The sequence below is a fragment of the Protomyctophum parallelum genome, assembly GCF_964188405.1.
Source record: "Protomyctophum parallelum genome assembly, chromosome: 8".
Taxonomy (NCBI): domain Eukaryota; kingdom Metazoa; phylum Chordata; class Actinopteri; order Myctophiformes; family Myctophidae; genus Protomyctophum; species Protomyctophum parallelum.
Genome location: NC_139703.1, coordinates 15,116,602 through 15,142,320, shown reverse-complemented (window position 1 = coordinate 15,142,320; position 25,719 = coordinate 15,116,602). Strand labels below are relative to the sequence as shown.

The 25,719-nt window shown below is 40.7% G+C and overlaps 3 protein-coding genes across 4 annotated transcripts; 1 reads left to right on the top strand and 2 right to left on the bottom strand.

Moving 5' to 3' along the window:
- Window positions 1-85: 85 nt before the first annotated feature.
- kbtbd12 (kelch repeat and BTB (POZ) domain containing 12) lies at window positions 86-4,915 on the bottom strand. The gene is made up of 6 exons (XM_083771249.1): window positions 4,789-4,915; window positions 2,931-4,139; window positions 2,555-2,825; window positions 1,815-1,965; window positions 1,241-1,438; window positions 86-1,156 (listed from the first exon to the last, which is right to left on the bottom strand). Exons 2-6 carry the CDS (start codon window positions 4,004-4,006, stop codon window positions 987-989), a joined length of 1,866 nt encoding a protein of 621 aa, XP_083627375.1. The 5' UTR covers window positions 4,007-4,139; window positions 4,789-4,915; the 3' UTR covers window positions 86-986.
- Window positions 4,916-5,901: 986 nt separating this feature from the next.
- On the top strand, window positions 5,902-16,439 carry slc26a6l1 (solute carrier family 26 member 6, like 1; the record flags this gene model as incomplete). The annotated part of the gene is made up of 19 exons (XM_083771036.1): window positions 5,902-6,041; window positions 6,325-6,464; window positions 8,120-8,230; window positions 8,317-8,492; window positions 8,758-8,922; window positions 9,253-9,405; window positions 10,546-10,628; window positions 11,632-11,779; window positions 11,893-12,006; window positions 12,708-12,785; window positions 12,937-13,032; window positions 13,166-13,272; window positions 13,401-13,470; window positions 13,564-13,656; window positions 13,942-14,052; window positions 14,653-15,069; window positions 15,585-15,639; window positions 15,748-15,893; window positions 16,419-16,439. 19 exons carry the CDS (start codon window positions 5,902-5,904, stop codon window positions 16,437-16,439), a joined length of 2,424 nt encoding a protein of 807 aa, XP_083627162.1.
- A 918-nt stretch (window positions 16,440-17,357) lies between these two features.
- p4htmb (prolyl 4-hydroxylase, transmembrane b) lies at window positions 17,358-23,966 on the bottom strand. Of its 2 annotated transcripts, XM_083770576.1 has the most exons (10): window positions 23,114-23,966; window positions 22,612-22,659; window positions 22,400-22,481; window positions 21,952-22,142; window positions 21,752-21,848; window positions 20,557-20,719; window positions 19,867-20,052; window positions 19,147-19,237; window positions 18,874-18,997; window positions 17,358-18,444 (listed from the first exon to the last, which is right to left on the bottom strand). In XM_083770576.1, the coding sequence occupies exons 1-10, from the start codon at window positions 23,438-23,440 to the stop codon at window positions 18,224-18,226; spliced, it is 1,530 nt and encodes a 509-aa protein (XP_083626702.1). In that variant the 5' UTR covers window positions 23,441-23,966; the 3' UTR covers window positions 17,358-18,223. The 2 variants fall into 2 exon arrangements, with proteins under 2 accessions (XP_083626702.1, XP_083626703.1); XM_083770577.1 differs by lacking the exon at window positions 22,612-22,659.
- Window positions 23,967-25,719: the final 1,753 nt, after the last annotated feature.

Here is a 25,719-nt window from a genome sequence, read left to right as displayed (position 1 = left end):
TTGATTATTGGGTAAAACATAAAGCATCATTATTGTTTACTCAAAGCACTGAATGCTTAAATACATTTTTTTATGACATGTTAAAGAAGCACAACCGGTATGTAACTTTTCTCTTCTCAAGATTTGAACCCGGGTTTACTGCAAGTGCTGAAATGTTTGCCATTGAGCTAATAGAGCCTGGCTGCTTGCTCAGGGGTTACATTGAATCTTGATCAGGTCAAAATTCGTATCATCCTGTTTCTAGGTGAGACATGACCTTTAACATGATCTAAATGTCTCAATAGATGAGCAGGTGGACACAATACACCCCAATTGTGTTTAAGTAATCTTGTATTAACATGCACTACCATAGAGATTGGACAAAACTAAATTTCTATTCACTAAAGAAAAGTATGTTCACCCTTAACATATGAAATATTTTTTATTTTAGGGTATATCTTTCATGATAGATAGTTGGAGTTTGTTCTAAAAGTTAAAGGTCAAATCAAATTAAAAGAACAAATCTGAAGATAGATAATTATTTTCAGAAAAGTCTGTATCCCAGTTAATACTCATTTTCACTCTACATAGATGTCAGTCAATTTTAATTAATCAAATGTTTCTATAGGCCTTAAATATATATAAAAAGTGGCAACACATTTACAAAGTTTTATCCTTATCCTATTTTAAAAAGTGCTCAAATGCAGATATATATTGTGCAGCAGCCTCAGTTACTTTTGTGCTAGAAGAAGAATAGCCTTTCAGTGGGTTACAACAAACTACACCATAAGCAACTCAACTTGATTATTATGGCCAATTGTGGCTTTGTTGTACGACTGTCACTCACCAAAAAAGAACAAAATGAATGGCACATGTGCACTGAATAAAGTTGGTTAAACATACAGAATTATGTTAAATTAATACGACTACCGGTATTATGAATTAAGCTTTACTAGTGCTTCACCTAATTTTCATGATATAAGTTATTCTATTATAATTATAAGGTATCACTCTTTCACTAAGTCTGCAGGTGGGGCCCTGAGTCCTCGGGGATTGAGACTGGCCACCAAGCAGACATCATAATTATCATGCATTAGAGCCTGCCGGGCTATGACGGTCCATCGGTTCTCCCACGGGTCCAGTTCCAAAATGTCCTTTGTTATGTCATCAAGACGGTCTAAGGGTTATCGAAGAATAGAAAAGGTATGTAAAGTCAAAGTTACAACATGTAAAGATATATACTTATCCATTACTACAATACCTGCTCCTTTGTAGTATCCACACATGTAAAGCTTGCCACCCACCACACCTGCATTTGAGGCATTGGTGCGCAGTGACAGCTGTGGAGATGGGAGAGAGGGTCCATCCCTCCAACAATCTCCATCAGGATTGTAGATCTCCACAACATTCAGGCATCGACGTGATTGCCCAAAGTCCACACCCTCACAGCCAATGCCTCCTGTGAGTGGAAATTAGGTTTAGACCCCCATCTCTGTAACTAATAATAATTATTATCTTTCAGTAACACAACAGAAATACAAAGATAATTCACAATTATATCTATAATGAAAAATATAGTTAGTTGCTGCGAGAGTAAGGTCTAGCCAACACCGACTCGGGATTCCTGGATCGCTGCCCTCCACAATTTCCTCAGGTTCTTGAGCTCTGCAGTGTTGTCAGCCAAGCTGTTGCGCCGCAACACGTCTACATAGGTGGTACGCTTCTTTCCCCTCCTGGCTTTGCCCTGGGTTGGCTCCCGTAGGGTCAAATATAATAGAAATGTAATAAATTAAATTAAATAATTCCCCTGATGTTACCGATTAAACTAAACTTACCTATTACATAGATTTCACCATTGAGTGCAACAGCACTGCATCGGTATTTTGAGAACTTCATGGGACCTAGCTCCATCCATTTGTTTTTGTCTGGATCATACTCCAGAAGGCGGTTACTAAGGCGATCAGGCTCATCATCCACGCGGACGGTCTGGGGAGCATTGACACAATGATGGCTAAAAACAGAACACTGCCTCAGTGTGAGACACCTCTGTAGATATGTGGTGTTGTATGACTCACAAAGCAAGAGTTAATTCACATTTTGTTTTCTAACATTACACACAATTACTGTACAAACAGGGTGCTTTTGATTATTTATTAGAAATTAGAAATTTTACATTACCTGTGGCAGTGGAGTACTGTACTTAAGTGCAATTTTGAGATATATATATATATATTTTTTTACTTTACTGGAGTATTTCCAATTTTCAGTACTCTTACTTCTCCACTACATCTCAGAGTTATAGTTACTTGGCAGATTTGGATTATTATTACAAAACACACAACCATTTCATTCAGCCCTATACCGCTCATATTTTGGCCATTTGAAAATAGGTGATCTACGAGCTCCCAACGTTTCACATGCATCCATTATGAGCTTGTAGATCTGTTATTTTCAAAATATTTTTATGTATTTGCAAACTTGTGAAATGGGACATTCTGCACAATGAGTACTCCGATATTGCGGTATTGATACTTTTACTTAAGTAAAACATCTGAGTACTTTTTCCACCACTGACCTGTGGAGTTCGACCACCGATAACATAGAGACGGTCTTTCAGTCTGACCACGCTGTGGTAGGCCAAAGGCATTGGCAGTGGGGCTGCGCTGCGCCAGGGCCCTCCCTGCAGGGACCAGCGCTCCACACTGTTAGTGATGAGGAACTCATTCTTCAGCTTCATCAGCCCACCCAGCAAATACAGAGTGTCACCCAGTGATCCCAGAGCGTAGGAGTCACGGTATTCTGCTGAGCTCAGGTGCTCCCAGCTACCTTGGGACTCCACTTTGTACCTGGTATCAGATAACCATATCATTAATACAAACATATTTGCAGGTAAAACTTAATGTGAAACTCAAATAAATAATTGATACAGTATGTGCATTTATTCTTCTTACCGGTAAATGTCCACCTTTATGTCCTTTTGTCTGGCTATCCTGCGTTCACTTGCTTCTCCTGCCACTACAATGTCATTTCCTTCAGTTACAACTCCCGCACCCACATAGCCCAGCCCAGCCGTTCCATAGCGAGGAGAAGTGATATAGTACGTCCGCCCTGTGGATGGGGCATAGCAAAAGCTCTTTTCAACATAGCTGCCATATCGTGATCGTATTCCACCACCATCATTACCAATGCAAAGTAGCAGATCTGTGGTCTCCATGCCGTACCGCAGCTTCAGTTTGCGTGGTGCAGCTGATGGATGCATTGCTGTGACTTGCAGGGCTTCGTTTAGCATCTCAAGGCAATCGGCATCAGCCAGCACGTCCGTGTTCCTCTTCATGGTCTCCCTCAAGTAGTCAGGGTTTACCAGAGGCAGGCGGACCTTACTTAGGAGCTCTGGGAGATGTTGGCAGCATCCATCTCCATACTGTGTTGTGTTGTGTTTGACCCAGCGCAGAACCACGTCCAGGATGGTCTCTTCTTGTGAAACATTAAGGTCATCAGAGCTTAGCAGCTTTCCCAGCTGGTGGGCCTCCAACTCCAGTACCTCGTCACACTGGCAGACCTGAACGAAGTTCTGCCGCAGGAAACGCTTGGCTTTGTCAGCCAACTCCTCTGCACCCAACTCACGTGCATAATAATAGACCCCAAGGCAGTTGGAGGCATCCATGTTCTCTACCATGTGCAATTTGCAGCGATAGAAGACGTCATCCATTTGCAGGAGGAAGGCTGCCATGGAGATTCCCTGTACATTGTCATTGGTGAGTGGGAGATCTGAGGTGTACATGTAGTTTAAGAGCAGGGCCAGGCTGTCTGCTGGGGTGTCACGTAGGAATATATCCTTGCTGTTGCTCTCACGCAGGCCACAGGTGAACATGACACGGAAATAGGGACTGAAGGCAGATAGTACAACACGGTGGCAGGTAAAACTGATGTCCTCAGCAACCAGCACCACATCTGTCAGGTTCTCAGTCTCCCTCATCTTTCTTAGCCGGTCCAGCAACACTAGCCCATGTTTGGCTCTAGGATCCATACTAATTGATTCTCTTCTCAGTAGCAATAATATATAAATGTCAACAGGATAACTGGATAGTTATCTTAAAAAGATAATGTTCACAGTCACACAGTCAACTACTGAAGGAGTTGTTTCTTTCGGAAAGGGTTTTCTATGATAAGAAAACAGAAACACAAGGTTGCTTTTAATCTGTTACCAACTGTATATATCTCATCAAATAGCAACGGCGCAATTGTATTACTGAGAACTCAGAATGCAATAATTGCTGTGTCATTCCAAAATTATACTACAAATGGCTAATAACATGCTTCAAACATTTTTGCAATACTAATGTCCATCATCCTAATCCTAAAGCCACCATAACCATAATAGCAGGTTTATAAAGTTATAAAGGATGCATATATCTCTGTAAACTACATGCAGTCATATTTGTATTCAAGAGGGAGCTACAACAACACAAGGCAGGATACTGTGCATGGGCTCCATTTTCGTCACCGCTAAAGCCCTTATCCCTAAACTTCTTTGCCTTTTTTTTACTATTTTGAAAGACATTTCTTAATAGTTCAACTAGCCAATCTACATTGACACGTTGTGAGCTTGTAGACTGGCCATTTTAACTATTCAAAAATGTTTTGCAAAATAGTAAAAAAAGGCAAAGAAGTTTAGGGATAAGGGGTTTAGTGGTGACGAAAATGGAGCCCTGTATGTCCATTGTCAAAGAGGGCTGCACAGTAGGTTAGTATCAGTCCTAATCATGCATTATTAGTTGGGCCATGCGGTAAGCACACTATAAATCTTACCAAACTCATCAACTCCCAGTGGTGGTAATCCTGTTAATATCTTTAGGTTAAAAAGACGAGTATACTCTCGTGCTCTTTCACCACACCGCACATGTTGTTGATGTGTGTCAAAGTAAGGGGGGTTGAGAGGGACCAGAGACAAATCTGTTTGCCCTTCCCTATCTGCCCCAGCCCCTCTGAGCAAGTAACCCAAAAATAGACCACACACACACACACACACACACACACACACACTCTAATGAAGTACTGGGTCAGAGAAACAGGGCTGAACATGATTATTTTCAAAGAATAACAGTAACAAACACACTGTGTTTCTTTAGTCTCTTACAACAAGTTTGTGACAAATAAGTCTGTCAAATTCTCTATCCTGGCATTAATAGTTTCAGGTTTGAATACCTCACATGTCACGTGCAAGCAGCTCTGGAATGACTGAAAGCACCAAGGGTGGATTCAGATTTCAGCACTCTCTTAAAGGCCCAGTCAGCATATGAACACTGATAAAACAAATAAAATAAACAAATAAATTAACTTATACATTTGCTTCAGATATTAGACTATTAGCCTTCTATTATGTTTACTAGTTAATTAGAAATGTAATTTGTAATTGTTTTTGTTCTATATTCTGAAATATTTAGACGATCTATTTTAAGCATGCTACATTAATTGACGTGGGCCTAAAAATATATTGTGAGTACTACATAGTAGACAAGGATTTGTTTTTTGCAAATAGATGACAACCCCTGTAGTTTGAACTTCATGACTCAATGGAATATTTTTTTGCTAGCATAAGGGTTATGTGAAGACACATTTCCTCAGTGGACCAGAGGGTTAATGTTTTTCCACTTAAAGACTATCATTAACGCAACGTTATGCTTATTAATGCAAGGTTTCAACAATGCAAAAATGCCTACTAATCATTATTTCTACATCCCTTATACAGTTAAACATTAGGCGATACAATGTATACATGTTAGAGTGGAAGCATATTGGTTGTTTAGTCTTTGGTGAAAGTTGTATAGGCCTACGAATGTTTCATCAAACTTAAATGGAATAAAAGTATCTATAATCTCCTTTAGTGAAAGCAGAAATTACACCTTGCACAGATTGAATGCCATGGGATCTGCACGCAGGTCTGGAAAATACAGAGTGGAAAGGGATGTGCTGGATGAGCAGAGGTTGGAAGAGGTTGCACAGAGAATCAACAACTCTGAAACTCACCCTTCTCTGACTGAACGTCTCAAAGATTCCCTCAGGTAAGGCAAAGCATCTAGATAGAAGCATGGTATTGAATTGTTTGAGAGCAATTTCATTGGATTTTCTGTGTAATTGTCAATCTCTAGAACTAGGTTGGTGTATTGCTTGTAGCCGTGTCTATAGTCTATTAAGTATAACAAATAGTATACAGTCTGATTCAATCTTCATAGATCAGGGACAAATAATTATTAAATTAATACTTTGAAACACCATGAAATATATTAGTGTGTGCCCTCTCTCTGCTTCACTTGCTTATTTTTGTGCCCTTCAATTCTCTACCAGATGTACAATACCCAAACTGAAGCGTACTGTGGTGGGTAGCTTCCCTGTGTTATACTGGCTGCCCCGGTACTCAATCTGGGACTATGGCATGCCTGACCTCATCGCTGGCATCAGTGTGGGCATTATGCATTTGCCACAAGGTACATATAACTTGAAGTCTAGAATGATTCATAAAATATCAGTACTGTTACATGGATCCAATTAAACTAAGCCCTATTAAAATGGTCAAAACTAGTAGATCTACCTACCAGCACACATCACGTTGCAATTGATTGAATTTTGTTTGCAGTTTGCAGGGGAAAAAAGCACAGGAAAGTACAGTTCAATATAAGGTCTGCTAAGAGAATTTATAACCCAAGAAAGCACTATAGCTTGTTTCCATTTGGCGTCCTTCATCTTCAATTAATTTGAACATTTAATGATATACATACAAATATACAGTACAATGAAAAGATATGTGAACGGTTAGAAATCAAAATAAATACTCCTACAGTAAAGAGGGGGGGACACTTTGACCGTTTTACTGGAGCTAGTTTCAAATAGCGAAATCTGGGTTGAATGTGATTTGTCGAGCTAACTCTGGTGTTGTGATTGTGGACGGCGTTGACGTTTAGGAAGTAGTTTGACAAGCACATGGGTTTCTTTGTGGTGTAGCGTATCTTGTAGAGTGTAGACCATGGCCCATTGCAAGTTGCTGTTGGTTTTCTGAGTGGTGCAACCACTCCATCCATTGCGGAGCTATGTGTGTCCCTGGGTCCCTGGCTGGCTGGCTGGCTGGCTGGCTGGCTGGCAGGGTCCACCCGAGCACAAAAATAGCGTTTGGATTGGGGTTTTCAACACCAATTGTCACTGTTGCGCAGCCTCACACACAGTGTCTGTAATTTCTCAACTGTTTTGGCGAACCGCCCGGCCCCTGGGCGCATTCATGGGGGTCTGGATATTCTGGGGACCCACACACAGTAACTCTGTCATTTCTCGACTGTTTCGGACGCGAGGCACCACTCAGTTCACACGGGTGTGATTTTTGAAAGCTTTGTTTATGACATGCCCAAATTAGGGACACAGGTTGAAAGTGGTTATTAGTTACTTACTAGTTATTCTGTATTATGGTTATGGTGTTTATGTTCAATTGTTCTATGTCCACACTCATGAGATAATGTGGTACTGGAGTCTCAACTAGAGGGATTTTTTTTTTAAGTAATGTTTTTAATTTTATGATGTATTCTATGTAAATGGTATACATATAAGTATATTTTGTATACTCTGTCACAATTCTGGCTCCTCAGGAGTAATGGGATGGGACTCACCTGTGTTTTGTGTCGGTGGCACATAACGAGGGGAGGGACTCAATCTGAGGGATCTGGATAAAAGTGATGAAACATGTGTGCATCTGTATACTGACCTGACGAAGATCTGTCAAGATCGAAACGTTGTTTATTTATTCAATAAAGTATTTATTTACCAAAAGAATGGTGTGCGGGCCCTACCTCCTTCCACAAATCATGAACCAAACATGGTTTAATTCACCATGGTTTAATTCACCATTTTCATACATAGGGGTTGCTGCGAATGCAAACAGTGTAACTGTTGCAGAAAAATGGGGGGGATAAATCCCCTCCAAAGTATACACTACTTCTAGTTTGCATTGTTGCTGTTGTCCTTTTTTTTCGATTCACTTACTGTATTGAAGAATTCACATAATTTATTCTCTGTACAGCAGTTTTCTCTCTGGAAGAATTTCGTTTTTCTGCCCTTGATTGGCAGCTAGTAAAAATACAACTTCTTTCTTTCATAGGCATGGCATATGCGTTGTTGGCCTCCTTACCTCCTGTATTTGGGCTTTACACATCCTTCTATCCAGCATTAGTCTACTTCTTTTTTGGGACATCCCGCCATAATTCCATAGGTAAGGGCATAGAAAGAAATATTGCACCAAAGTTCCAAATAACTTCTTGATTTACAGTACATGCATGTGTTAATCAATATGTTCAGGTACATTTGCTGTGCTCAGTATCATGGTGGGCAGCGTGACAGAAAGACTAGCTCCAGACATGGCCTTCCTCAGAGTGAATGGGACAAACGTAACTGCAGAGGTGGACATAGCGGCGAGGGACTCGTACAGGGTTCAGGTCGCTGCTGCCACCACGCTCCTTGGGGGGATTATCCAGGTCTGCAAAAAGGCTGTTACCAAATGGCCACCCTAGAAAGGAAGTCCTGCATTAGACATGGATTTAATTTATCTAATGTAGTTAACTATAATATAGTTATTATGTATGAATATAACAAATGGTTAAATTCAGGCATGATTGCAGTGGGATTCTCATTCTTTCTACTGGCCATCTTTTGACATCCCTGTAAAAACGACAGACATTGCTATAAAATCATGGTTATCTCTTCCAAAGTGATGATGTGTTTCTGGATCTTTGTGCATAGGTGGTACTGGGTTTGGTAAAGTTTGGATTTGTGGGAACCTATTTGTCTGAGCCACTGGTACGTGCCTATACCACAGCTGCTGCTGCCCATGCTGTAGTGGCACAGCTCAAGTACGTCTTTGGAGTGTCACCCACACGGTTCACTGGGCCTCTGTCACTGGTATATGTGAGTATCATCTATTGTAATGTTTGGCACTGCATGTCCCATGGCCTGTACTATTCTACCGGCAATGGTTTAAAAATAAATTGTTCTTTCTAGTCTGGGTGTGTAACTGTGCTGAAGTTTTAGGATAAAATTAAGTTCCGTTTAGCATGATTGTGTGTGTGTGTGTGTGTGTGTGTGTGTGTGTGTGCGCGCGCATGTGTGCTCGCAAGCGTGCGTAGGTCTGTGTCTGTGTCTGTTTGCATATATGTATACATACTGTAATTTATGTGTGTAGCAGTCATTGCATGTAACGATATGTTTCATGTTTGCATGTCATTGATTTGCTTTCAGACCTTAGTGGATGTTTGCTCCTTGCTGCCCAAGACACATCTGCCCACGCTGGTGGTCAGTGCTGTATCCATGGTTGTTCTCATTGCAGCGAAGGAGCTCAACTCTTTTCTCAGCCCAAAGCTACCAGTGCCCATCCCAGTGGAACTCATTACAGTCAGTTGTCTGTCTGTCTGTCTGTCTGTCTGTCTGTCTCCGTCCGTCCGTCCGTCCGTCCGTCCGTCTCTTCAGTACTCAAAGTAAGTCTCAGATTAAAAATCTATTCTGTGATGGTGGAAAACAGAATCTAACTAGAAAAAGTGCCCTTCTGGGCACAGGTCTCCACCAGGATAGGAATGTAGGACATTGCAGCTTGCCTTCATCTGGTGGTTGGATAAAAGGGCAACAAAAGTAAACTAGGGAGTTGGCATACAAAGTTATCCACAGATCCGTGCAGTTAGAGGTAAAAACACTTTTCGGCCAGTTATAGCGCCACCTTGAGGCTGAGTTGAAATTGTTCATGTGGCATTTCTTCCTCGGCCTAGTGGGAATGTGCGTGCACAATTTCACGGAAATCACGCGATGTGTTCATGATTTGCAGCATTTTGTTTGAAACTGAGCACTCCTGTGAACTTTGGAAGCCAATCTTAACCAATCAGGATGGAGTCTGAGAAATCTGAAAGACCCGTTTAGTTGAATGGCTCTAGAGAGACTGTGTACCAATTTACGCGATGTTTGGACAAAATCTGTAGGTGTACTGTGCAAAAACTTGTTTTGCACAAAGCGGCCTCCTGGTGGCGCTATAACAGGCCGTTCTGGAAAGTTTGGGGCAGAGGTTCATCGTTGGCATCCAGGGAGTGTGTGTGCAAAATTTGGCATCGACCAGGTTAACGGTGGCCGAGATTAGCTGCTCACGGACACACACACGGACGGACACACGGACACACGGACACACGGACGGACGGACGGAGTGCAAAACATACTCTCCCCCCATGCCTTCGGCCTGGTGGAGACAAAGAGCTGACTCAGTGTTCTGGCCAGCTAGTGTCAGTAGCTTTATTCAGCAAGAACAAAATTAACTAATAGAACCAGAACCACAAGTGGCAAATGATTGACCACATTTTATTGCATGCTTAATGATTAGTGTTGTAATGTGCTGATGTGTGTGTGTGTGTGTGTGTGTGTGTGTGTGTGTGTGTGTGTGTGTGTGTGTGTGTGTGTGTGTGTGTGTGTGTGTGCGTGCGTGCGTGCGTGCGTGCGTGCGTGCGTGTGTGCACGTGCGTGCGCGCATATATTAATGACTCTTTCCGTGATTAGATTGTGACAGCCACATTGATATCATCCTACACTCATTTGAACAGCAATTACACTATCTCAGTAGTAGGACAGATTCCTAGTGGGTAAGTATTATGACTTAACTATTTATATTTAGTTACATTATTGCTTTGTTCACTTTAATTCTATGCCATTGGCCCATTTACTTATTTGCCTGCATATACACATTGATATACACTGTCACAGGGCAACCCGTGCCCTATATACAAAGACACATTAAACTGCTTTCTATAACATGCAAGGACTAATGTTTTAAACTGGTGTATTGAAAACTGTTCACTGATTGTTTGCTAATTGTCTCTCCTGCACTGCTGGTGGCATTTCTCTTGATTTAGGAAGGGACCAAGTGCTATGCAGGGGAGGGGGTTTCCTATTCTTTGAGTTTAATTGTCATTAAGTTTCCAACCCAAGTTATACTTGTTAATTGTAATGCATCTTTATGAATGTTTAGATTACTTTTATGCAAGGGGTTATTATGGCAGTATTTATTTATAAGTATTTATTGAGAAGAAATGTTGCTAATTGTTCTGTGTCCTGTGGTAGGATCCACCCCTATTTAAGGAAGGCTGCAGGGACAGGTGGTTTAGTTGGTTGTGTGCTTTAACACGGTTAACAGTCCTGAGGGAGAGCTACAGGGCCTTGTCTGACCAAGGTTTAACTTGAAGAGAGTTCTCATCCTAAGGTCTTGTTCAATTGTGTTTGTCTAAGTATTTATTTTGTTGGTCTATTGTTGGCCAGTATTTAGTTTTTGCTTTTCATAATGTGAATTGCACTGAAGAAAACTGTCGTTGGTGGAGGAGTTTGGGGAAAATAAAAGCCCTTAACTACCATTTCTGACTGTTCTTGGAGCTTTGGCTGTTCGGGCAACTTCACATACACTTTTTTCCTTTATCAATTTTTCAATTTTATTACTTTATTTTACATTGTCTTTTCCACCCTGTTGAGGTACACGTGGAGTATATTGCCTACAATATTTCTGTTGCATATTTCTGTGCATATAACAATAAATCATAATTTATTAGGTGTTTCTTAGAGCTGAACACATTCCCTCTTCCACCTGTTTACCAGTCTACGTCCACCTACTACACCAGACGTGAGCCTTTTTGGAGAAGTTATCAGCGATGCTTTTGCCTTGGCCATTGTGGGATATGCAATATCCATTTCTCTAGGGAAAACATTTGCACTAAAGCATGGCTACAAGGTGGATAGTAACCAGGTAAACCAGAACATCTCATGGTTACAGTATTGCCAACAAGAAATCCCCTCAAATTAATTCCTGGGTTTTATTATGAATTGAATGCATTATGCATTCCTTCTCTGCGGTTGCAGGAGCTGGTAGCACTGGGTCTCAGTAATGCAGCAGGAGGCTTCTTCCAGTGCTACTCTGTCTGTGCCTCCATGTCCCGCAGTCTCATCCAGGACAGCACTGGGGGGAAAACACAGGTGACACCAACACAAATGCCTACATATATATATATATATATATATAGCACAGTGCAAAATGTTCATTTAACCTGTTACAGCAGGGAAAGCACATGTAGTTCTGCTATTTTTGCTAAATCTGTGAAAATGTGTGAAAATCTTTGAATATGTATAATCTTTAAAGCGAACATTGTCAACTCCAATCTGGGAACCAATCGGCAAAAAAGGGGGGGGAAAACAGCGCTCCGTTTTCCTTGCGCAGCTCCCATGAATCTGTTCTTGAGAGCAGCTTGAATCTGTTCTTGAGAGATTAGGTCAACTCAAATCTTTGCTTCTGCTGGTCCCTGGGAATAACAATTTGATGTGGGTTTGTAGCCAAATAGATACAATTCTGGGGGTCCTTGACATGAAAAGATTTGAAAACCACTGATATACACTGTAGCAACATAGGTTTTTCAGAAAACTGTCATTTGTACGTAGAATTGGCCTCAGGTCCTAATAGGTTAAAACCCGTTGTTTTAATGGAGTTAATGCAGCCATGCTCTGTGATTCCACATACATTTAGTTTCTAGGACTGTGCATCAGTATTGAAAATGTACTTCACAGCAGCATGGCTTTATTGTAAAAATTGCAGACATTATATACTTAGTTTGCGTGTTTTCAACAACATGTTTACATCAGTCCAGTACTACCTTTGTGTTATAGGAATGTTTTTGTTGCAGATTGCTGGAATGGTCTCAGCTGTAATAGTGTTGGTAACTATACTACAGCTTGGGCCACTGTTCCAGGAGCTTCCGAAGGTAGGCCTAGATTGCTGCCACACTCTATGAATAGATAGTACAGGTTTATATTTTAAATTGCTTTGACATTGACAATGACAGTGTTTTGCTATGCAAAAGGTTTTGAATGTTTCATACATAATTCATAATCGCAATAGTGTGCTTCTTGCAGGCAGTGCTCGCGGTTATTGTGTTTGTAAATCTGAAGGGAATGTTCAAGCAGTATTCTGACATTGTTAGACTGTGGAGAAGCAGCAAGGTTGATTTGGTGAGATTGTGTATTTGTATTTATGTATTGTATTTATGTCACATATGCAGCCATATATATGTATGAACATTATTAGTAATCATGGCTGACTGAGTGACTGCTGAATACACTGATGTCATACTCTTCTCCCTAGGTGGTGTGGTTGGTCACCTGGGTATCAACGCTACTGTTTAATCTAGACATGGGCCTGGCAGCTGCCATATCATTTGCTCTACTAACTGTCATCTTTAGGACTCAGATGTAAGCTATCCATGCAGAGCTGAAATATTTCGCCCAACAATTCGAAGAACCATACCATGTCTACATTGTCTAGTCCACTGTTGATGTTGATGTTTCTTTTTTTATTATTTTTTATTGTATTTTTTTAGGCCAACATATTCTGTTTTGGGACATGTTCCAGGTACAGAACTCTATCTGGATATAGAGACTCACAGAGAGGTAACATATAAACAAATAAGCTAAAGACAACAGTTTAGATAATATAATAAATAAATACCTCTAATAGCCAGTGATGCTTCTCTCATTTGACAGGTGAGCGAGGTACCAGGCATTACTATATTCCGTTCTTCTGCCACAGTGTACTTCGCTAATGCCGATCTCTACCTTGAGGCCCTAAAAGAAAAGGTTTGTAATTTTTGGTTGATAATAATAATTTTCATAATGAATACAGTCCCGTATTTAATACATATTAATGATCAACAATAGTGAAAATAGCTGATCTAAAAGCTCTGTGTGTGACAATGTGAGCTTTTAGTTCAGCTATTTTAGCTTTTTGTGGAAGTACATAGAACGGAAGTGGATTGCCATTCTCCTCTACTAGTGGACATTATTCTAAGTTGTGTGAATTATTATATATTTTAATTAGAATCATAATTTATTGATTACATTTTAAAACAATGATTTCCTTAGAGTGGGCTTGACATCAGCAAAATGATTATCTACAAGAGGAGGCAGGAGGCAAAGCAAAGGCGCAGAGAGAGACGAGCAGAAAGAAGAGCAAGGAGGCGAGCTAAGAGAGAGGTAATGCAGTGTTAATGTTATGTATGATGTGTCTGTATCAATAAAATAGGCAGATAGGGCTGTGGCCCTTCACACAAAAATATCTAGATATGGCTGCACTCCAAAGGTTGTAAACAGCAAAATCTGCTAGTGTTAATGTAGCTCTGAAGGACCATAAGGTCCATCCAGAATAAAAATGGATCAGCAAGGTTCTACACAGAATATTGTATTTAAATGGTAAGTGGTGCATTTATATTATATAGCGCTTTTCTTTGTCAAAAGCGCTTTACATGCATTACATTCACACACACACACGCACACACACACACACACACACACACACACACACACACACACACACACACACACACACACACACACACACACACATTCACCGATGGCGGAGGAAACCATGCATGCAAGGCACCAACCTGCACATCGGGACCAATGGGGTTCAGAATCTTGTACTCTCTCAAGTACATACCGTAATCAACAGTGACTCTGGGGAGCTCTGGCCGCTCTACCGCTCTGCCGGCCACTCTGCCCCTGGGCCACTGCCGCCCCAAGTGGCTCAGTTATACAACAACAAATCTAACAATGCCATCTCTAATCAACATACAGAGACGAGCGCAGAGGGCACCTGGGGAGACTGTGTTCTCTGTAGAAGACGAAGCTGAGCGCTGGAGGGATGCCAACATGGATGGGAATGTACAGGAAGAAGACCACCATGACTGGAGCTGCAGGGAGAATGGAACCGTCTTTGTCATGCCAGACACACCTCAGACGCAGGACAGCCACTGCAGATGGGAGTACCTGAAAGGAGGCGCCCCAGACAGTGGCAGCTTAGGGTCGATGTCTGAGCTGCAGGACGGGGACACCACCACCCTGGGCTCCAGCAGTGACGACACGCTGAGTCGAGACCTAGAGCGGGTCTCTCTGGGGTCCCTGGGAAAGTGGACCTGGGACATTCACTCCATCGTTCTCGACCTCTCCACGGCCAACTTCATTGACACTGTAGCCATCAAGACGGTGAAAAATGTAAGTCAGTCATCATGGGGAAAGGATATTGTGCTAATGAGGCTTAAAGGAAATGGGAACAGATGGGGGGTAATGTTAATAAGACTTTGCCCCATGGTTACAATTAGATTTCATGGGAGCAGTCTCTTGCCTTTAACATATTTCAAAAGAACAACACATCTGCTTGTTTAAAATAGTGGTCAGAGATAATGATCATAACTTTCTCTATATATAGTCAGAGGATATTAATACAATCTGGGAATACATTTCTTACCAATAATAATGTGTTTGTAAGGTTTGTATCGCACATGCTTTAAGTAGCATGTGACATGTCAAACTAGGGGGTTTTCATGATTCTGAATCCATTCCAAGTATTAGTTTTGTACGAAAAACACTCCTTGGGCCTCATCACAAATGTGATGAGGTCAGCACAAGTGGCTATAGCCGAATTGAGTGTTTTTCGTGTGTGTGTGACTGTGTGTGTGTGTGTGTATTTATATATATATATATAAAATCATCCCTGTTAATTTTAACAGATATTCCAGGACTTCAGTGAGATTGACATTAATGTCTACATGGCTGGATGTCAGGGTAAGTGAATAAATACCCTCCCTATAATAGCTTAGGGGTATAAAGAAGGATTTTATGTATAGCTCTGTTCTTGGGGGCATCTGTGCCAGTAACTTATGCTCCATTTAGCCTCTGTGGTAGAGCAGCTAGAGCGTGGAGACTTCTTCACAGAGTCCATTACAAAGGGAAGTCTCTTTGCCACTGTCCATGATGCCGTGCTGCACTGTTCGGAGCATAATGTGGCATCATCATTTCCCGGATACGAGGATTCAGTGGTGCGTCTGCACTTGAAATCCACACTCAACTACACATGGAAAATTAAACTGATATATTTTTTGTTTGCAATGAATAAATGAAATAATACATCAAATTTGGAAAAGAAAATATAATTCAAATAAAATCTCATTGCAGGGCATGCAGTATGAGACAAAACTCTAAGGATTTTGCCATCATAAGGATTCTTCTTCAAGATTACTGGAGAGCACACTATAGCAGATGGAAATGCTCGACATGTGACGTGACGTGACATGACATGGAGTCACAAGTATAGGGCATAGCAGTCTCTGCCATTTTCTGGTTCATTGGTTCCCCATAGGCCAAATTCCAATACCCCAAATCTCGTTCACTCCAGCATGGCAAATTATGATGAAATTGTGTGAAGTTGTCTTCACACAACTTCCATGGAAGTCTTTAAATCCATGGCCTAAATACCGCTAGGTTGAACTCTACTAATGAACAAACTGCTTTACATTTGGACATTGACATTATGTGATTGTCTACACGATTGTCACATATTTCAGCAGGTCACCAATTTCACGTAACATCACCATGCTGGAGTGACGAGATGGGGTATTGGAATTTGGCTAAAGAGATTTCCAGAAATATTTATATAAATTATTTTAAGCCTAGAATGAAGCCATCCTGCAGGACCCTGATGATTCAAGACCATAAAACATTTGATTCTGTGAAAGAAAAAGATAATAAGCAAAACATAACATATATTAAATATAGTATACGGTAGGCCTATAAATATTCACAGAATAAAATATTTTATTGTCATGATTCACCAAGATCATGGTGAATCACTTAAATTAGTTGATATAAATATTTTTGGAAATCTCTATGGGAGAAATGAATGGTGTCTGGAATGATGGTACCAGAAGATGGCTGTCACTGCTATGCCCTATGATAATAATTTAAATATTTGTATTATGGCTCTTTGCATAGATAGTAGGCTAATAACTGTTTGTGGCCTTTCATTTCTGTTGTAATGACGCATGCCAAAATTAGCAGATCTACAGGCTCATAGTACATGATGCAGATGCAGGTGTTGTGAGCTTGTACTGTATATTAATGTATGTAAGATATGCTATTTCTGCCATGCAATATCATTGTACAACAGAGCATAAATTAGTTAATATACTGTACAAATATGTTGTGCTAAAGTTATAAAAAAATCACACCTGTGTGAACCGAGTGGTGCAACTCCCCTCTCTCCCCCTTCCTCTCTCTCTCTGCTGTCAGATTAGCTTTATTATGGATATCAATGAACCTAGACAGTCAGTAGTTGGATTTGCGTCCAGCAGGTGGCAGCCATGTCACATACTTCTCTTTCCAATTTCACGCATGCGCACACCACTCGTGCTCATGACGGTTGACGGATACATGATACACACGGACATTCCTGATTGTAGGAGTGGTTGCACCACTCAAAAAAAGATAGACAATTTAAACTCTGATGAGAAGTAGCATAAAATAAAGTTTTTAATTGTCATTATATTCTTAATGTGGGAAAGTGATTCAGTGCATTTGGAAATATATATAAAAAACAAGAACAAACAAACTGATGGAATATTTGATGCTGGAGATACTGACAATACCTGAAGGAGAAAGTAACACTTTAAAAAAAGGTACCTGGATTCAATACATAAAGTAAACATGCATCACCCTGGAAGTGTGGGTGCTTTTTTTCTAGTAATGCTATGATACAGACAGGGTAGAACATCGGAATGTTTACAGTGTGCCATTTCATTTTCAAGTGCAATTTGGTTCATGGCGACATGACAAAACCTACAGTATGTGCAACTATACATGCAAAGTCTCTCTCATCTTAACTCACTCCATGAGTTACGTTTATGAGTTTCACTACAATGCCACATTCCTTAAATTGAGTGTGACAGCTGATTTAATAAATATTGCATGGGCTAACAACAAGCACTTGTTAATATAAACATCTCACTTTATAGTTGCATAAACCCACTGTGACCACTGTCCCTGAATATAATATCTCTATACTGGCCATAGGGGATGTCATGAAAGGAATTTGTGCACAGGACAAAGCAAGTTTAGGTAGTACATTTTTTGTTCTTTTTGGTTTCTAAGCCAGTGATTCTCAACCTTTTTCATTTCAAGGACCCCCATACCATTTCCCCCCTCTGGGACCCCAATATACTGTAAAATTCTCACTGTTATAATATATATATAACTATGAGAGTGTACCAAATGGACCATTTTGGGTCCATTTGGTTCCATTTGTAGTACACTCTCAGAGTTACAGACCCTTAAGTGTGCATTTGGACCCCTTGTTGAGAATCAGTGTTCTGAGTTACAAGTCTTGACGAATGTCAGAATTGTGCAGTTCAAGTCTTGGCCTCGGCCCTTCATCTCCGTCATCTTCCTCCTGCTGCTGTGATACCAGCTGCTGGTAACGAGCCTGGCGCTGATAATCCGGATCAATGTTGATCCATTTATTGGCGACCCACTTAGTGCCATGGGTGACCACACAACCTCCATGCAGCGAGTATTCATCCTGCTCTCCTATCCATCCTGTGAGAAAGACATGATATTATATATATATATATATATAGTGATAAGTGATTTAATTTTGGGGTAGCAAACACATTGAGTTATGAGTTCAAGCTGATGGTATTGCAATGGTATTGCTACGAAAAAGCTAGTTCCCAGCAGGTCAGTACGAACCGAGCAACCAAGACTAAAGGATCTGCTCCTGAACATTCTTGTGAACCAACATAGTCAAGGACGAACAAGGTAGCAGAAAGAAATTGTGCATATGACTTAATTTCATAGGGATGCAGCATCCCTGTGAAATTAATTCTGTTACTATTCAAACGTTACCCTATTTTTGTTAACCATGACCTTGAATCTTTAAATGCCATGTTAAATATTTAAAGCCATGTATTTTTATTTTGACGTATCATTGATTATTATTGAATTGTGTACAGCTGTACTTTGTACCTCTCCCATCAGACAGGTAGTTGTACCAGAACACGGCTGTCCCTTTGGTCGGCTTCACCCTCAGGTTACCCTTGTCACAATTCTTTCGGGTGTCCAAAAGATCCACATCATTCTGTATGAGAGACTAAACACATCATAAAACTTTAGACACATTGTTAACCTAAAGACATGCACATGCACTGATGATAAACAAGTGATATAACACAGATATGATAGACAGTTATTTAAACAATATTACAAAGGCCACAAGAGGCCACATACACAATTACGCACCACTTCATCATAGGTCATGTTGTCTGCCACAGGGAATGCGGTCTCCCCGCCTCCCTCAACAGAGTTCAGGTAGAAGAGAACTGTAATGTACCTAGATGTGCAATACATATTTAAATTGATGCCTGTGCGTTTGCCTGCACATATCTGGGCCTGTCACAATTTATACATAATCACCTATTTGCAATTATTTGCGATCGGCATAATCATTTCCATTAATTTGTAGGGAAATGTTCATAGAAATAGCAGATCGACAAGCTGTGAGCTGTAGATAGGCTATTTCAACCTTTTCTTTGTATAAAAAAGGATTTAAAAAAGTGTAAAATTATTAAATATGGCCTATTTTATGGTTATTGGTACTACCAATCACCATAAAATAGGCCAAATCTTTACAAAGCCTAAACTCTTTTAATGTTACATTGCCAAAAACAATTAAAATGATATGATCTTACATACCTACATATATCTTGGCACACACTAACACGTACTTAAACAAGCACATGTCTGTACAAAGTAAGTCTGGTAAAGTAAAACAAAATTGGTTTCCACTCCGGAAACACAGAAACACATACAGTACAGTAGCATTCCCCACATTAATGAACGCATGTCAAACACACAAACAATCGGTCAATGTTGGACAAATGAATACAAATCTGTACATTCACAGATACTGTATGTGACTGGCTCAACCCAATCCAACATTGTCGACCAGGCTTATCTCACCTGCAGGATGTCTCAAAAGGAGTGGAGGTGTTGGCAGCAAGGCGGGTATGTGTGCAGCCGGTTTCAGGATAGAAAGGGCCACTGTCATGGTGGGCATGGTAGTGCCCTCCCTCCTCATAGCGGACAACCTGCAGGGGCTCACTAAGATCCACCAACATAGAGGGGAGCTGAGTAAGATGAGTCACCCTTTGTAAAGGAGAAAAAAACACATGGTAAGCAGTGGCGTAACGGCGATAATTCTTTCGGTACCACAGCATTTTAGTGATGTCACGTGCATGCACGTACATGCACGCGTGCGCCTACATGTGCGCACAGATTAGCTGATAGCCTAGTATGAGAGTTTTACACACGCAAACACACAAAAGTAGAAAACTCGTGACAAATTAATTAATTCAAACGACCATAAAACCCATATATGAGCATATTGTTTGGCTCGGCAGTTCTGGACAACCTTATCAATCTGATTCAACACCGGTCACGGCGCTCCCCTGGGTTGTCTGTGACGCGTGCTACAGACAGGCATGTACACACACACACACACACACACACACACACACACACACACACACACACACACACACACACACACACACACACACACACACACACACACACACACACACACACACACAGGAGAGACAACATATACTGTAGCAAGAGGACTACTACTACAGTAAAATAAAAGCCCACCTCTCTTTGATAACTTGTAGTACCGGGTGTGATCCTTGACCCTGATACAGCCAGGTGTGTCTGCTGTTCCTCACCAACTGACTGCTCTTCACGCCGCGCTGCAGCAGAAAGCGCTGGAATGCATCACTGCTCAGACGCCTGAACTCCTCCAGACTCAGCAAGTCTGTCCGAAACAACATAACATTGGTCACTAAAGGGGGATCGGGATTTTGTGGTTAAGGCCCCAAGGCTCTGGAATAGCCTATCAGATGAGTAATATAAGCTGTTCGACAACAATACAATTTCATTGTATAGTTTCTGAATTGTATGTGTAACAGGTTGATCTCCGTCCCACAGAAGGTGCACATTCTGCTGTGACATGTGAATCTAATATACTTGTGTTTATCTATGCAGATGCTGTAATTGGGAAGCTTGATTGCCTGAAGAGAGCTCTGATTGATTGCTTTAGGGGGAGCATCTTGGGTGTTGCTAAACGCGTTGTGATTTGCTGACTGCTTAGCCAGGGGTGGAGTCAGGAGTCTATATAAAGGGGAAATGGCTCAGTAGAGATTGGGCAATGGCTGCCATGGGGAGAGGTTGACAGTTGACACCAGTACCGCTCTGTTCAAGTTACGTTTTGTTTGCTTTTTCCTTTTCTTCAGTTATTCACCTATGTTGTCCAGGCCTGGAACTTATTAAACTTTATCTTTCACCTGCAAGTCTGCCTCATGTCCAGTATGTCATTTTAAAGGTTTTATTACTGACAAACAGCCGATATACAATCCCAGTCTCTAACTCATTTTAAACCCCTCCTAAAAACACATTTTTATAGAATAGCCTTTGCATCTCCCTGATTTTTATCTGTTTGTTATTTTGCAATTTCTACTGTTTTTTTCTTTTGCACCTGTGATATATTCTGTTATGTCTGACTGTTCAAAGCACTTTGTAACTTTGTCTAAAAAAGTGCTATATAAATAAAGTTTTATTATTATAAGATAAGATTGATATGGTCTCGCCTAGTATAACTCAGAGGCTGCTGTGCAGGGTGATTGACAGTTTGGCTTGCGCAACAAGCAGGTAACACCCAGGGTTACATATCAGCGACAGCAGTGATAAGTGATCTGTTTTTTAAACTTTATTTCTTATGTGTAAACCCTTTGGAATTTGAATCTTTACAGAAACAAAAAACTAATGAGACTTTAAATTGGTTTCTTACCATCTCCATCCTCATCGGCTTCTAGCCCTGCATAGATTTCTCGCAGATTCTCTGGCGTGAGCCAGATGCCATCTCTTACCCGAGAATGAGTGAGTATCTGTGAAAAGAAGAGATGAGTAAAGTATCTTCACCATATGAAATTTGACTTACACACAATTAAAGCTATGCGCTCACAACTTAAGTCACAAACTGACACGTACCTCATGGAGCTGCAACTGGCCATCCTGGTTGATATCCAGAAGGTTAAAGATCTCCTCTGGACTGAGGTTTAGCTCTTCTGCCAGGTCCTCCTGGCCCTCTTGCACCATTAGCTGGCTTTCCATCAGACCCTTCAGTTGTGCGAGCTGCATAACCACTCGACACTCCTCATCTGACAAGAATCCAGGAATCTCTGTGTACACAGAATAGACACACAGCGTGGCTACAGAGAGAACCCTTGCGAAAAGTAATCCTGTGTTTGTGAAAAGTGTAGTATTTATACTACTTCTAAATTCCAACATAATTCATTTGGTGGGTTGTAAATTGGAATTAGCTATTCCAGGTTATATATAAATAGAAAAAAGATGGTTGTTTCATTATACACTTTGGCCCTTAATATTCCTTTTTTCTATGGATAGTATTGCATGTTAGGAGTGTGTGGGCTCCTACCAAAGAGCAGAGGTTTTAGACTTAGTGTCCGCATCTCATGACGTTTGCCTGGCACTAGAGAGACCTTCTGCACATGACCCGCCTGAAAGGGAAATGGAAGGTTGAATTTATAGCTTTACTGTATGTGAATCAAGGCAGGGAGAGAGTCAGTGAGTGAGTGGTTGAGTGGGTGCCATATGCTCACTGCTGCCAGTGGTGGAAAAAGTACTCACACAAGTATCAATACTGCAATGTAGAAATACTCTGTTACAAGTAAATGTCTGAAAATTCAAAATGTACTAGTTAAAAAAGGGCAAAAATATTAGTAATGTAGCCTACTTAACATACCAAAAGTATACACATTATGCAGAATGTCCGATTTCACAAGTTTTCAAATTCATGAAATGCATTAAACATATTTTGAAAATAGCAGATTTAGGCCTACATCTATAGGGCTGAAGTGGGGAATGTAGCTACTGTATGTGTTATTATCAAAATCTACAAAGGAACTAAAGTTTTCAAATAGCCTAATTGTAGTGAGTAAAAGTACTACAATATTTGCCTCTGTAGTGGAGTAGAAGTTAAAGTATAGAAAATTGGAAATTCTCCAGTAAAGTAAATAAAGTACCTCCAAATTGTACTTGTAGTAGGCTAGTCTACTTGAGACACATACGTTTAATACTTTCCACTCAAAATATTCAGTCAGTGAGTGGGATGCGTGGGAGTCATACTCACTCTGACACCATCTATTCGTGGAAGGAAAACATCACGCACAAATTCCGACTTGGATGACGTCAGCCCGTGAGACTTGGCATGCTGCTGATGTTTACTTCTGGTCGCCTCATCACTCGGCATAATAACAGGCTCTCCAGGACTATTGCTGTAATGCACGTATAGCAGCAGCGCTATGACATTGATGATGTACACTGGGAAAAATACCACCACAATCATAAAATATGAACGGGAGCATATGTTCCTCTTTTGCCAAGATAGACGCTTACACGGAGGCGGGGCCCGTGGGGTCGCAGCCGTGTCCTCTGGGTGTTCATGGGGGTCAGTCATTTTCCACTGAAAGCAATCGATATTTGGCCTACGAACGAATAATCCCAATGAGCATTAAATACTTGTTCCACGTCACAAAATGACGATTTAAACATGAATAATCCCTTTAAACTTGAGTGACGTTAAGTTGACTGACTGACAGCTGCCCAGAACGACAATTTAGTTAATAATCTCTACCGACTTTGAAGAAAGCATGTGTCTCCATAGCAGTGAATAGAATCAACGGACTTTGAATCAATGTGAATCAAAAATAAATAAATAGTAGACCGTAGACGTGAACTTCATCTTCCACTTCCAGTAGCGTTGTAGTCTTGTTTACAATGCAGCAGCAGCTCCATCCAGCAGTAGCAGCAATGCGCACTGCGTATCCAGATCCGCTCTAAAAGATCAGAACCCATTTCAAAACCTTGAGTGATCCCGTGTAGACTATGTGCAATAGTCATCCGTTAAAAGAAACGAGGTTGAATTACATAACATAGATTACAAGAGATGTGCAAAACCATCATCTAAATGTGCTGTTTAGTGTTTATACGCCATGCCCCTCTGCCCCATCGCCACGCCGCAAGTTACAGTACGCCGACAGCAGAGCCATAGAGAGAGTATAGACAGAGTTTAAGTTACGACAACTCCGTTCACTTCACGGGGCCAGGCTCTTCTAGACTACTACATAGACTTCTATTGAAAATGGAAAACCGGAAGTTTACGGAATGCATTGGAGTATATGGGCACGTGACCAGACTGTTTTCTGCCCCCCCCCAATGTCGTAACGCTGTCTTACTCTATGGCTCTGGCTGACAGCAGAGAAAGGCTGACATCTAGTGGCGCGAAACAGCAGACAGAAATGATATGGCTGTCATTGTAGCATGACGCAGACACGAGATGCAGACATGCTGTGAACCGACTACTTTTATTAACCTATAAATTATAGGCTGTTTTCATTAACATGTAAGACATTCATATTATATGGTCCTTGTTGCAATACCACATGGGTAACTGGGTTTGGTTTTCAAATTTCACTAGTCTGAACGAACCCTTACTGCTTACATTACCCGGCCTATACATTCATGTTTTATTCAAGTTTTTTTTTTAAGCCGCTAAACTCTAAAGTATAGTGTGGTGGCGTTTACATAGCAGAAACACACCACCCCATCGCTGTATTTAGGTGTTTTCAGTTTGTTTTGGTACCCCAAAAACCCATGTCTACCAAAACAATAGAAGAATACAAAAATACCGTGAAAATGCACAGGCAGGTGCTGAGGGAAAGGTCAAAAATCTATAGGCCTACCGGTATATTGTTTTGGTAGGCTAAACTGGTCAAACTGTTAAATTGTCAAATTATATAAGAAATAAGCAAAAATTGTAAAATTAGCCGATCTACAAGCTCACAACACTAAGCGTATTTTCACAAATATTCTACACTACCTTTAAAGATGTACTTTTCCAGTCTTATGACTCTTGGCCCTCAGCTTGTTGACCTGGGATTCAGCGATGTCCTCACACTCCTCCAGCTCATGCTGCACCTTCCAGGACCTGGACAGGTGAGTGTTGGCCTGCTCCTCCTGCACAATAAGCCACACGTTTAAACTCTGAATTGTTGCATAAGATTAACTTTATGAAAATTAATTTAAACGGTCTGGGCTGTGTGTGTATTGCGATATGAGACTATCGTTTTGGATTTGGCATATTGTCATATTGTGATATGAGTTGTAGATCAGCTTTAGCTATTTTTTTCTTCTTGTGTTGAATGTTTGTATTATTTGTCCACTTACTGTATTCATATTGTCACTTTGATCTTCCATATTATTGATGGAATGGGGTTTTCCACTAAACAATTAAACAATTAAAAGAAAACAATTAAAAACGAACAGATTAACAAGCTCACAAAATATCCAATAATGATGTTTGTTTTATTAGTAGGCTATCATTACTTTTTGTGATATTGGCAGAACGGTTACCTTATAAGAAAGCAGTAGGCCTAGTTTAACACAGTTTATTTGAATCTATTATGAACATGTGATCACTCAGCCTTTCTTTTTCACTCACTCTTATTAGAATAGCTGGGTGGTCAAATACAATATACAGATGTGAAGTGCTACAGTGTGAAGTTTCTCTTTTTTTTTGTTGGAAGGTTAAGTCTGCAGTGGTCACAGGCCCATGAACTGTCCAAAGATGCTAAGTCACTTGTCACAGGACCACAGTCCAAAGATGTGACTAATGCATCTTTATAATGCTCTGTGGCACAACAGTAGAGCCTTGTTTAGCTGTCGGGAAACATTGAT

Excerpts from the sequence above, each read along its gene's own strand:
- p4htmb (XM_083770576.1), bottom strand. The coding sequence starts at position 23,440 with ATGACTGACCCCCATGAACACCCAGAGGACACGGCTGCGACCCCACGG. Across the intron at positions 22,143-22,399 it reads TCTAAAACCTCTGCTCTTTG|AGATTCCTGGATTCTTGTCA; the intron begins GTAGGAGCCCAC and ends CTGTGTACACAG. Across the intron at positions 18,998-19,146 it reads ACATGACCTATGATGAAGTG|TCTCTCATACAGAATGATGT; the intron begins GTGCGTAATTGT and ends TGATGTGTTTAG.
- kbtbd12 (XM_083771249.1), bottom strand. The coding sequence starts at position 4,006 with ATGGATCCTAGAGCCAAACATGGGCTAGTGTTGCTGGACCGGCTAAGA. Across the intron at positions 1,966-2,554 it reads TCGGTGGTCGAACTCCACAG|ACCGTCCGCGTGGATGATGA; the intron begins GTCAGTGGTGGA and ends AATGCTCCCCAG. Across the intron at positions 1,439-1,814 it reads TGGTGAAATCTATGTAATAG|GAGGCATTGGCTGTGAGGGT; the intron begins GTAAGTTTAGTT and ends TTCCACTCACAG.